Here is a 13,632-nt window from a genome sequence, read left to right as displayed (position 1 = left end):
CAACAGTCCGGCTCTATCGCTTCTTCCTTTTAATCCCTTTAGCTCAATTCCTCCCCTCGTGCAATTAATGGTGGCTGTCAGCGCCACAGCGGCTCCCTGGACCTGCACCAACAGCCTCGTCCGCGACCTTCCCTCAACAAACCTGCTCGCTGCCGTTCACCCCTTTTCAAAAATATTTTTCCACTGCCCCGTCCAAACCATGAGGGCCTTTCTTTGGAGAGAGAGAGAGAGAGAGAGAGAGAGAGAGAGAGAGAGAGAGAGAGAGAGAGGGAAATAGAGAGACACACACACACGCTGCATGGTTTGCTGCCACTCATTTGGTCACTCTGTGTGTCGCGGCAGCGGGTGATGACGAGAAAAAAGGGAAAAAAGAAGAGAGAAAATTTCTAAGCAGAGCGTCTATTTTCTGCAACTGTCCACTTAAAAACCACATTGAGCGACAGGCCGAAAGGGAATGAAAGTCATTGATGGTGTTATTGTGAAGGGGAGAGAGGGATTGAGAGACAGTGAGAGAGAGAGAGAGACAGTGAGAGAGAGAGAGAGAGAGAGAGAGAGAGAGAGAGAGAGAGAGAGAGAGAGCAAAAAGCCTCGACAGCTCCAATCGCTGCACTGAACGCTCCAGAGACTTCTAGCGCTCCAACCGCAAAAATGCACCGGATGGATGAATAGTTGGTTGGACGGATGGATGGATGAATGAATAGTCAGATGGATGGATGGATGGATAGTCAGATGGACGGATGGATGGATGGATGGATCGACGGACGAATTAATGCCTTTTTTGCGAGGGGAAAAAAAAACATCTGCTTATCAGCTGTGACTTCGGTCGAGGGGTTCAAGTCGGATTTCGTTCCTCTCATGTAACATTAATGCCGATGCATGGAGGAAAAAAACCTATTATACTACTTTCTGATTGGATGCAGCTGTGAGAACACACGAACGAGCTGCCACGACGACTCCGTCGTGGCAGCTCGAACACGACTGATCTCCTCCGACGCTGCTTCACATTGAAAATTCACACTTCACTGAGCTAAATAAAACATGACCACTTTTCTTTGTTTGTTGACACTTGTTCCATTTTCACACAATCATCACTGTTTTATTTAATGGCGGAACATTGCTATCAGCCCCAGAAGAAGAAGGAGAAGATGGAGGAGGAACAGGAGGTGGAGGAGCAGGAGATGGAGGAGGAGAACGAGAACGAGAACGAGAAGAAGAAGAAGATTTTGATTTTGAAAAATAACATTTGATTGCCGCTCTTCTTTACATTCATCAATCAAACTAAAGAAGAGAGAAGAGAAGAGACACTCTGGCGCTGCTTTAACCGCCATCCTGTTCTCTGCCCCTTGCGCATCTTTTCGTGAAATGCTGCTGCTGGTTTCCACCGTTTTGTGTGAATGTGGGCTGTTTGAGGCGCGTGCGTGTATATCAACAAAAAAAGAATAAATAATCTGAATTCGACATGAAAAACATGAAAGAACAAAAAAAACTTTCTATTGCAGGAAATATCAAACTTTTCAGACACAAGAAGTTCTACAAAGACGAGGGTGAAAACCCGAGAGCAGAAAGAATGAAGGGAGGCGGGGCAGGGGAGGGGCAAAGGGGGGTCCAAGGTGCTTTTCCTTGATACAACAAAGGAGCCCGAGAGACAAGACAGGAGGATGAGGGAAAGAGGGAGGCGGCAACCTTTTCCTCTGCGCCTGATGTCTGAGATTTAAAGGTCCCTGACGATGAACCCACCAGCCTCCCGACCCCCAACCTCCCACCTCCCACCAACCCCAACCTCCCACCACCCCCTACCACTCGACGCTGCAGCTCCCACAGTAAATATAGCTTCTGCTTTTTTTCTCTCTCTCCATCTAAAGAAACATTTTCCAACCACTGTCAAAGGGAGGTGGGCAGGGAGAGAGTGGGTTGGGGGGGGATTGGGGATGGATGTTTGGTGGTGGTGGGGTTGGATGTTCTGCCCCTCCCCCGCCGCCTTGGCCCGCAGTCAGTCTACATCTGGCACTGTTTATCACCCGGCCCGCCGCCTCAGACAGGAAGGGAAGCGGCTGCCGGGGGATCAGAGTGCCAGTCTCAGGTCTGCTACAGCGGGATTATCACGTCGCTACCATTCATTACAAATTGCACCTTTTCAATGTTTTATTTCTATCCGTCTATCAGAAAACTGTCTTTAGACAGAATTGCTACGCTCAAGTCTGCTTCGATCGTGGATAAGTGAGTCCAGCTTATTCAAGAAACTGAAGGAGGGGAGAAAAAAAAGAAGCCCGTCAAAAAATTTCAAGGTTCCACATTCACTTGAGATCTTAATTTCACATCCTCGACTCCAGCGGAGCAGCTCCGCGTCATTAATCATAGTGAAAACGCAAAAAAAAACTACCTCAAGAGTAGTGCAGACAACAGCACATTTAGCTCCCTGTTTACAGCCTGCTGCTAAAAACAAAAACCTTTCATCGAAAACTGATGATTTTTTTTGTCTTGTTTTTTATGTTTTTATTTAACCTTCCACTTCTTTTTGGATGTGGATAAAAACTAGGCAGACTCAGAACAGCGCCAACATGTGGCTAGGTATGTTATTATCGCATATATGGGACCTTTAAATGCACATATACGCTGCAATTTGGTTAGTGCAGTCAACACTCACTTTCTTTTCCACTTCTGTAGATAAACTTAGTCAACTTGCACGCATCTTGATGTGATGTGATTAAAAATCAGTAGATAGAAGCTTGCACGGCTCCGCCCCCGGCCCAAACAGCTGCGCTCGATCCGTCTGGCTACAAATGTACATGTTTCAATTGAGGTTTTGAACCGTGGCGGCATTTTGTCGCCGTATTAAAAGCAGCCGTATAAAAGTGGAAAGAGGAACCAAGATGGAGCAAAAGGTAAATGAATAAATTATTCTACACAAAACCTTTGGAATCTGGAACTCCATATAAATACTGACTCACACACACACACACAAATATAAAAACATTTACACACTTTATGTGCTTATGGAGCTTTTACTGCAGATTTCTTGTGTGAGCAGATAACACTACTCCTGAAAAGGGGAGGAGGGAGGGAGTTCGGGGGGGAGAACACAGGCGAGGGACAAGGTTCATAGGACAATGAGGCCCATTGATTCGCCGGAGACAGGACCGGGTGCCTCCAACGTGCCGAGAGCGGCTGAGGGCGCGCAGAGGCACAATGATTACAGTCTGCATTACAAATGGCTAAAACAGAAGCCGAGCCGCCGCCGCCGCCGCTGCCGGCGCAGCGTCAGCACGGAGCAGTCAGGAGGTCCAGGAAGGACCTGCAGAGCCCACAGCACAACCCTTATGTGCTCAGTTTCTCTTACGATGATAAACGAGTCCGCCGTCTTCCCAGCGGCTCATCCAAACCTGGCCATCCGTTACCGCTGCACCCAGGTGGATTGTTTTCATTTTTTCCCCACATCTTTAAGAGATGATTAGCGAAAGGTTTTATGTAGTGTTGTTGTCAAGACCACACCAACCAAGACCAAGACGTTATCAAGACCAGAGAGTATCGAGATCAAGACAAGACCAAGACTTTATATATCATAGAAAAGTAACAACAAAACAGGAAAAAATGACCAGTATCTTTTTTTAAATTCAAGTTTGCTTCTAAATCGAACACCAACATCTCTTTCCAGCAAGGTAGCTTTTAATCACTTTCTTTAACATTTTGCTGCTTTGCCAACTATTTTGAAGCTTTTTCAAAAAAACAACTTTGCTTCATAAAATTAAATAAAAATAAATGAACTAGGAATAAGGTGGCAGGTGACACCCTGGGTGTCACTAACAGAGCGTAACCCGGCAGCAGCTGGATTCTTTTCTGTTATTATCGTGTCATTGTAGTGTTGGTGAGACAAGACCCCAGTAAAAAATGACTCAGAGTCCGAGACGAGACCTTAAAAAGTGGTCTGGAGACCAAAACCAGTCTCCCGTACTACAACACTAGTTCTATGGTTCTCCTGGAAGCAGCACACAGGCTTTTAGCTTCTTAGCTCACATGTAAAAAGCCACCTTCTGCTCTTCGTTTGACAACTGGCACAATTAAATCCTCCAAAAAAGATCAGACTGAATTGTTTGCCGCGTGGCGTTTAATAGCCACATACATTGGCTGAATAGGCGAATAATAATTGATTGGATAATCATGTCTCTGGTTAATGATCCAGGGAAAATCTATAGATCTCAAGACAAAGCATAACAAAACAACAAACAAACAGAAAAAAAAACCCTGGTGCGTTTAGCCGTCTGTTTGGTTTTTATCAACTGAAAGAAAAGAAAAGACGACTTGACGCTGCACCATGACCTAGAAGAATCACGCTGTCTGCGGTCATCTTCACAAGTTCCTAACGCCATCTACGGGTCAGATGTAAAACAGCAGCTGAGTCTAATGAGTCATTTCCCTGGAGGCTCCTGGAGTTGAAAGATTCCAATTTTTATACCTCATTATCAACAAATATTCAGATGAGCTTTGGACGGCCGAACACAAAGCCTCTTATCAGCTGAGACAGTTGACCATCTAGTGCACTGCAGAAAGGTGCCACTGTACCTGTCTGTAGGTGGAGATGATGATCTCTCTCAGGTGGTAGTGCATCGGGGTCATGGTCTCACTCACGCAGTCCAGAGCCATGTCCACCTCCCGCTTCATCCTGTGGCCGTCGGGCAGCAAACGCACCAGCTGCATCACAACCTGCAGGCCAGAGACCAGGCACAGCGCTTGTCATACAACATTGCAACAAATACAACATACAACAAATCTGGGCTTAATTTCATAGTTATGTCTTAAACTTCCCAAATCATGCAGATTCATTCTTTCAAGTCCATCCTTTACTTCTTTTGCTTGCTTTTCTTTTTTTAGATGTGCGTGTGACATCACAAAGGGCACTGACACCTGTCCCAGATTAGCAATATCACCCCCACATAGGGGACAACTCTGCCCTCTGAGGCCACCTCGATTTTGGCCCCTTCGCAAACACAGTTGGGGGCTAATAGGATCCGAAGCATCGGCGTTAGCAGGAGGCTCTAAACCAGACCTGGGCAAAGTAGCCACATCCGGCCCGCTGCGAGTCTCTGTCCGGCGCGCATGAGGCTGATCACCCACCCACCCCCTCCCCACCCCCGCCGCTGCCGTCATCAAAAGCTTGTCAGCACGTTAGCACGATAGCGATAGCGCGTCTCCCCAGTGCCCATCAACGAAAGCGCGATTTCACCCCGGGTCCGTCGAGGCTTTGTGTTCGGCCGTCCAAAGCTCATCTGAATATTTGTTGATAATGAGGTATAAAAATTGGAATCTTTCAACTCCAGGAGCCTCCAGGGAAATGACTCATTAGACTCAGCTGCTGTTTTACATCTGACCCGAAAGAAATATTGAGGGGGAAAAAAAAAACAACCCCAGCAGTCAGACACAAAGCAGCGGGCCGGGCAGACTCAGCAGCCGCTGTGTGAACGGGAACATTACACATCCCTCAGAACCTCAGAAGCTGAAACAGAGGCTGACAGGGTGTGCGTGTGTGTGTGTGTGTGTGTGTGTGTGTGTGTGTGTGTGTGTGTGTGTGTGTGTGTGTGTGTGTGACCCAGAAGCTCCCACTGTGATTGGCATGAGGTTTTGTATTGCCTCCAGGTTTTTATAGTGGCCTCCTTTTATAGCTGTCGCCTTGTTTACAGCACCGGGGGGTGCCGCCAGCATGTTCCAGCCACTGGTTCATTGTCATGGAGCTTAAATCAGCGGGCCACTGTTCGGCAAAGCGGACATGTGTCGTTAAGTCTGACAGGTCGCCGATGTGTGCGGCTGGAACATGGTGTTCCTTATAGTTAAAAAAAAAAGAAGTCCCATATTAAATCAGAAGTAGTTTCAACAAGAGCCGATCCTGTCAGTGAAAACTACCATCCGTTCTACTCCTGAAACTCAATGATACCACTGCCAAGGTTGGCGACCACATGCCCAGCCAGGTGTCGGCTGCGCCCCCTTATACTGCCCTCTTCTGGTCACCTTGCAAAGGAACATGTGGAAGGTCCAACAAAGCATCAGCCTTAGCAGGAACACTTCAGTATTTCATTTGCAGTGTTTCCCACTGGATTTTTCTCCAAGCATGTTGCAGAGACAGAGCAGCTGCAGAGAGCTTCCCTAAAGCTGCTGTGTACCTGTACATGACGTAAGCTGCTGCTGCTGCTGAAATCTGTTCACCCATGTAAATGGATTCTGGATGGACTTGGAAACTATGGCGGCAGGGCGCCACAGTCTCGTCAATGTATGGAAACACTGCTTTTGTTTTGTTTTTTATTGTTTTCTATTTGTTTCATAGCTCTCATTTCATTTTTTATTTAAGCTTTCCTTTATTCACTATTCTGCCTCTTAACTTGCATCTACAAAAACCTTGACAGTATGTTGGCAGTAGTGAACCTACACAAGTTCACTAAATGTGAGTCCACTTTTTCAGAGGCCGGGGGGGCCATAGAAGGCATTCATTCCACATGTGCATACCTCAAATTCTCCTTTTGTGTACTTTGCGTCGGGAACGCTCACAATCTCGTCATCGGCAAACTCCGGAAAGCCCTGCAGTTTTTAAAGACACGACAAGCAAGTTGAACCGACGGGGCGCATCGCGGGCGAAACTCTCGCACGGAGTCGCCGGCAGGACAGCACAAAGTGTGCGACAAAGTGGAGGTCGTGACTCACGTTGAAGTGCCAGAGGGAGAGAACAGCCTGAACCATGGCGGTGGTGGTCCTGCCTTTGCCATTTGAGCAGCTGAAGACGAAAGCCGAGTGCGAGTCCTCGGCCAGGGCGCTCTTCATGGCTTCCAGCAGCTTGTCAAACTCCTGAGAGCAGCAATAAAAAGGAAACACACACACACACACACACACACACACACACACACACACACAGACACAGACACAGACACACACACACACAGACACAGACACAGACACACACACACACACACACACACACACACACACACACACACACACACACACACACACACACAGTTTCAGTCTGCAATTACAGTGCAATAATACCTCTTTGTTATTTGGGGTGGAACAAATTAAAGCTGAATGTATTATCTGTTATCACTTTACAGCTGTCAAATTCATAAACGTAGTTATTAAAAAAAGAAAAAAAAAAGCACAGCTGACAACAGCTGTGAGGATTAACTCAAAAATGACCACTAGAGGGAGCGCAGGCCTTGTTCAATATCGCCCGACTTCTCTGGCTACATTAACACGCTAACATTTTGCTTCTTGCCCTCATTCTGAAGAACAGCTGTGTGCAGTCTTGCAATGAAGTTGCTTCTGTGATATTTGATATTGACTATCCTTGCTGTCAACATGTAGCTGTGTGCAGAATCTGCTGTCACAGTCACACAACCGTGGCTGCAACACATTCACAGATTTTGTTTTTCATCTGGGAGCAGCGCACCGCAACATGGAACACGCAGCAGATGGCCTGCATGCTTTTTTGGGGGTGTTAAACTCATTTCACTTGCTGTTTCCATTACTCCTAGAGTAGCGCAAAGCCTAAATATCTCAGTAAAAAACTGGTCGAGGAAACGCCTAAACTTTGAAAAACCTCTCAAATGTTGCTAAAAGGGTTTGACGCTCTCATAAGGTGGATTTCTTAGTTTTAGTTTTGCGATTAACCGATTTAGAGGTTTATCGCAAAAGTGTCATGGAAACACTTTTTTCACATTTACACGTCATTTTACAGGAATTACAGCTTATGCGCATCACACCATTCAACGAAAACCCCTTCAAATTGCAATTGCACTCTGTCGGAATTTTAGAAATATCACTTTTACTTAGCAAAAAAACTGTAATGAAAACGCAGATAATGTCTTCACAAAGTCAAGTGTCAGCATCTCCCGTGTCCCTGAGTGTCTTTACCTCCTCCCTGGGCGCGCTGCAGTCCAGCAGAGGGATGCGCTTGTAGACCAGGCCCTGGTGGGAGCCTCTGTGCTGGCTGAAGATCTCCTGCACCGTCAGGCAGTTCTTAAACATCTTCATCTGTTTCTCCTGCTCCAGCGTCACCTCCAGCCACTTCTGAGCCTTCAGGATCTCGTCCTTCAGCGACGTCTCCAGCTTCTACAGAGCCGGCAGCGAATCCAAAGTGTCAGGAGTTGTAGTTATTTTTTTGACGGCGAGCATCGTCCTTCGCACCGCATGACTACCTCGATGAGCTGCGTGTCGGACGCCGGGATGGGGATGTGCTGGTCCAGGCAGGACGGCTCCCTCGGGGTGAACACCTGACCGTTGCCTTCAAACACCGGCTCCTCCTGCAGGTTGACCCACAACATGTGGCTGTGCTTCCTCTTCTCGTCCGTCAGGTGGTCCAGGACGGCAGCGACGGCCTGCGACACGGCAGGATTGAGGTCAGGCAAATATCCAGCATGAATAATATCCCAACAGCTTCTTTCACAGCTCAGAAATATAAGTACACAGACACTCACTACCACCCACAGACACATTTTAAGACCTTTACTCTTGATTTTCAAACAACAACTAGAGTCTCCCCAGGTCTATTTCTCTTTCCAGACACATCCGTGACTGCACAGACTTTCCAACCATCAAATCTCAACTCAAAATCACCTTTTTAGAACTGCTTTTAATGTGTGATTAATGTCCTTAGTCACGTTATGTGCTGATTCATGTACAGTAATTGTCCTGTGTTCGTATCTCAATTTAATTATTTTTATGATTTTTATACTTTTGTAAAGTGTCATTGAAAGTATTACTTAAGTTAATTTAACTTGAAAAAAATATATATATATATTTCAGCCCCTATTTTTGCAAACCTCTGACGTCGGCTGAGCCAGTCCATAAATGGGCATCTTGGGCACTCGTCTGAAGTTGACCGCCTTCATCTCCTTCACGGTGCTGAGCACGTCCGGAGCGAAGAACTCATCAGCCACCTGTGCAGAGGAGTGTGATTTAAAGATGCATCCCAATATTCTAAAAAAAAATAGAACATAAAGAGACAAGGCAGCAGCGTGGGCGGAACACACGCACGCACACACACACACACACACACACACACACACACACACACACACACACACACACACACACACACACACACACACACACACACACACACACACACACACACACACACACACACACAGGAAACACACAGGAAACAGGATGTGGTTTTACGAGTGTTTATTAAGTGTTTACATGCTCAAAAGCAGCTTTGCTTTTTGAGAGACACTGCTCAAGACGTGGATTTGCAACCATGTTGACTGAACTGGTTCCTCACCAGGACACGGGCTCCTTTGGTGACCAGCTCGGCCGGTGCCGACAGCTCCGACAGGTTCATGCGGGCCAGTAGCCGGTAGATCCAGGCGTGGCAGCACATCCACTGGCTGAAGCTGGTGGCGAAGGCCAGCGGATACTGCGGGGGGGGCACAGCGCAGAACCAGAGACCTCAGAGAGACGGTTCGCAGCAGAAATCTTAAAGAGCCGAGATGAAGCGGAAAAACGGCGCGAGGCGTTCACCTGCTGGTGAAGGTAGGCGTTGAAGACGATCAGGTAGAAGTAGCGCTCCAGGCTCTGCATGGTGCGCTGGAGGAAGTAGTCTTTGGTGCTGCTTCCCTGTGGGGGCAGGGGGGGTCGGGGGAGAGAAGCGTTATAATGCGACAAAACAGGTATTTCATTCACTTCAGGGATTTTAGAGCTCCGTCGTTTCCCGACGGGGAGAAGAAAATCATGCAAAGAATAAATAAATAAAATCATCTCTCTGTCATGATTCCAGCCCTCCATCAGCTCGAGGGCTGGAAACGTTGAGAGCGCTTCATCACTGGTCTTTGATTTGTCCTTTTTCTTTTCTTTTTTTTTTTACTTTGTCTATTTTGAGCGACAGAAGCCATGAAGAAAAGAGTATTATCTGTACTGGCTGTTTACACCGCACCAGCTCTTTATCTGAAAACAACAAGAAAACAAATATTGTCACAGACCTGAATTTGATAATCTTCTCCAATCCCTTCCAGCTTACTCTTGTTTTCGTATATTGCTTCTTTAATGTCGTGCATTTCCGAGCACAGGCTGATGGCTTGGTCCACCTGTTGCATGGATACGGGATACAGTCATTTTAACAATGTCATCAGATTAACAGAAAAACATTGACAAATAATCCACATTTTTTTCAATTTTCTGACATTACAGCAGCAGTTGAGCTACAGTAGACATATATGGCACAAGGTGAAAACACAACATTATTTTTTTGGACTACGTCTATGATTAGAAAGACAAAAATGTTTAATATTAACAATGACTAAGAGGTCCATTTAAATGTACACACATGAGGGCATTTAGAGTGAAGAAGACAGGGTTTTTTTATGCTTTACCTCCTCCATCAGCTGCTGCCCATTCGGCAGCTTGTTGATCAGAGTCTGGATGACCTGGAACACGGGTCTGGGCTCCACAGTGTCCGGCGCCACTCTGCAAAACAAGTCAGCCACAGTTCAGTCCACGAGGCAACAAAAAAGTTCATCCAACATCACTCGATCATTCTTACCGAGGCTGCGGTTGAGAATCTCCCTTCAGCCGGTTCATGACCAGCGTGCCGAGGATCATGGCCAGGTTGGTGCGGCCCACCCCCACCTGGCAGCTGAAGAGGAGCGCAGGCAGCCGCCGGGGCTCCCCGCTGTGGCCCAGAGACAGGCTGGCGCTCTCCTGGAGGGCGGAGCAGAGGAGCGTGAAGGAGGAGCAGACTGGTGCATCAACGGCAGTTTGCTTTCATCATTCAGTCCTTGAGTTCTTCTGCAGGGTGACGTGCCGCCAATTGACAGCGCAGCAGTGCAGAAAAGTCCACATCTATCTGATTTAAACTGAACTGAACTAACTAAAAATTCTGCATCACTTCTGCATTATGTTCATTATGTCTTCCGTTTTAAATTAATATAAACGAGACCGAAATATGTCAAAGGCAGGAAAAACCGCAGAAGAGGATTAGGGCCAAAAAATTAAGATAGGATAGAATTCTTTTTCAAGTTTCCAATTTGAGAATAAAGTTGAAATTTCAAGATTAAATTTGAAATTTCGGGAAGAAAGTTGACATAAAATAGAAGAAATTAAGTAAATAAAATCGAAATTTTGCAATTCATGTCAACGTGAAGTAAGTCAAAATGTCAAGAATTAAGTCAAAAGGCTCTGCGTGCAAGTCTAGCGGAGTACTTCCATTTTCGCCAGTTTCCTGATTACTGTGGGTGAACCTTGTGGGATACACCTGTTTTTGGCAGTTTACTTTTAACTGTGGGTTAAATAAAATTTCCACTTTATTTGCGTCAACTGTATTCACAAAATTTTGTCTTTTGTACGTCAACTATTTTCACAAAAGTTTGACATATTCACGAAATTTCAACTTAAAACGTAAACAAACTGAAAACGTAAATATCTCCTTCCTGTACTATTTTTTTGTCTTCCTGTGGCCCGAATCCTCTTTTGTAAAAAAAAAAAAGCTGATTAACAGAAAGATGTAAAATCTATTTCAGTTATTGTCTCCGTGAAGTGACAATAACTGGCTCCTAGTAATTTTCACTGCGAAGTGTTTTCGCTGAAATGAAGGACATGTGCACATATACAGACAGCGAGGGAACATTTTGTACGAGACCAAGTCAGACAAAGTTCCTGCTTCGGGTCTTTCAGCATGAGAAGGAGAGCGGCGCTCTAAATAAGAAGAACTACAAAGGGAGAAAAAGAAAGAAGAGTGACAGGACACAGTCCGGCTGTTATCCAAGTGCTGCAAAAAGAGGAACTAACCACGGGGACAGAAGTGGAGTGGCTCCTTCAAGCCAGGCCAAAAAAGGGCAAAACATGATGAAAAAAAAAAGAACATCCTGTGCGAGCGAACGAGCGAGCGACGGACAGGACAGGAACCAGGCCGAGCGGACGTCAAGCCGCTGCAGGTTTTGGAAGGTTTATGAAAAGAAGAATGGCACGTGGCGAATTATTATTGATTGTTATGACAGGTCTGGGGGAGGTGGCGGGGAGAGGGGCTGCGTGCAGATCAGAAAGTGCTGTGAGAAAGACCAGATGCTCCATCATGTTCCGGACATTTATCATTTTTAACAGGCCGTCAAAGAGCCGGAGCAGCTCAGCGAGAGCGCAGCTGAAAAACGAGTGGAGGGGGAAAAATAATAAATAATAACGGGCTTGGCCCTTGCTTACATGTATTATAAGAACTGGATATCAGACTGGTAGAGTTGCCAACCATCCCTTAACATACAGAACTGTCCCGTTTTGAATGGATTCGGGACGGGGTTTCTCCCGTATTTCTGAGTTGTCTTCAACGTAAATAGTTTGCGTTCAAAACCATAATCTACGTAGCTGCAGGCAACCCATTCACAACAACTGCGTACTGGCTGCATAGAGGAGGCGGTCAATCAGGATCACTTGTTCTCTTCAGCTTTATTTATTCCATTCCTTTGTAAAAGCCATCCTGCACTTCATTGATTGCTGTGTAAAAATATGTTAAATTAAAACATTTCAATACAATTTAAACATTCATCTTATTTCTAATGACTATTGATAACAAAGCAGTTCAATCTATGTGAAATCTTATTTTAAGTGATGATTTACCACCAGTGGTGAGCCACTGGCCTGTGATGGTCATGGCCCCGGGCACTGCGGGAGGGAGGCCTCCTTTATTTTTCTGAATGACAGTTGGCAACACTACAGACTGGCAATATGGCAGCGCTGCAATTTTCCAGTGGCCACTCCAGGTACTGCAGCCAAATACCCCATGTGGCCAAAAGAATTTCCCCCATAGACCGCAATACAAACACATTGCTGACAGGACGGCTCTAAACTGAGAATCAGTTGATGGTAAATTTTTCTGTTGTAGATTTAGTGTTGATAAGTCGTGGACTTTTAATCTTTTTAAAAAATGTGTCAAAGCTCAGACTTACCCTCAGTATGTTCACAAACGCGTCAAAGTCCTCCTCCAGCGGCGCTCCCTCCACTGGCAGCGGCAACCTGTAGTACCTGAAAGGCAGCGCAGCGTCACCCAGAGTTGAACCCCGGCGCCTGTGTTGTGTCAACAGCGGCCGACTGCGGCTCGTAAAACTGGCCGCCGCCGCGTGCACTCGTGACACCTGGTGAGGCACCGCAGGCTGCAAGCTTGCGAGCTGCCTCGCTGCTCAGTGACTAAACAACACACATGCACGTCCACGACCACGACTCTCTTTAAATGTTAACATGAACACTCTTATTATCTATCTATTATTATCTTTGAATCTAACTTGAACTCAATCCCGATTATTGTCAATCAATTTTTGCCAAAGATTTTGCGTGTCTGTTTCACAAGGTCTGGCCACATCAGAGGCACACAAACAAAATGAAAACGAAAAGTTTCAGAGGCCTCAGCCTTCATCATGGTGTAACAATCAGCGCAAAGATTCTCCTTAAATAGGATGACTGGATAGCTACCTGGGTAGGTAGGAGGACAAAGGAAACATGATTTAACAGATCAGGACCAACTGATGGCTCCACCGGTTATAATAAAGGATTGTTATATTTAAAGAAGAGTGCCTTGGATTTCCCTTTTTTTGAGGACTAAATTCTTGTTGTTCTTGCACTCTGGATGTGTCGCAACAAGGGACAAAGCCGTCTTGCTGAAACATCCAGTTC

The 13,632-nt window shown here is 46.1% G+C and overlaps 1 protein-coding gene across 6 annotated transcripts in view; it reads right to left on the bottom strand.

The window, feature by feature from the left end:
• The window catches only part of pald1a (phosphatase domain containing paladin 1a), a 52,822-nt gene that overhangs the window by 24,740 nt on the left and 14,450 nt on the right, over positions 1–13,632 (bottom strand). For all 6 annotated transcript variants that reach the window (XM_076028181.1, XM_076028183.1, XM_076028182.1 and 3 more), the window contains 12 exons: positions 12,912–12,987; positions 10,520–10,677; positions 10,350–10,443; positions 9,960–10,064; positions 9,502–9,597; positions 9,263–9,397; positions 8,799–8,915; positions 8,175–8,354; positions 7,891–8,088; positions 6,685–6,825; positions 6,490–6,561; positions 4,558–4,698 (listed from right to left, as the gene is read on the bottom strand). In XM_076028181.1, coding sequence (XP_075884296.1) covers positions 4,558–4,698; positions 6,490–6,561; positions 6,685–6,825; positions 7,891–8,088; positions 8,175–8,354; positions 8,799–8,915; positions 9,263–9,397; positions 9,502–9,597; positions 9,960–10,064; positions 10,350–10,443; positions 10,520–10,677; positions 12,912–12,987 — 1,513 coding nt within the window. The remainder of the gene's footprint in view (positions 1–4,557; positions 4,699–6,489; positions 6,562–6,684; positions 6,826–7,890; positions 8,089–8,174; positions 8,355–8,798; positions 8,916–9,262; positions 9,398–9,501; positions 9,598–9,959; positions 10,065–10,349; positions 10,444–10,519; positions 10,678–12,911; positions 12,988–13,632) is intronic.

Source organism: Nelusetta ayraudi, unplaced genomic scaffold, assembly GCF_046127955.1.
Source record: "Nelusetta ayraudi isolate G7.1 ecotype Tasmania unplaced genomic scaffold, CSIRO-AGI_Nayr_v1 ptg000022l, whole genome shotgun sequence".
NCBI classification, from domain to species: domain Eukaryota; kingdom Metazoa; phylum Chordata; class Actinopteri; order Tetraodontiformes; family Monacanthidae; genus Nelusetta; species Nelusetta ayraudi.
The sequence above is the reverse complement of the archived record's forward strand: the minus strand, read 5'-3'. Positions and strand labels throughout refer to the sequence as shown.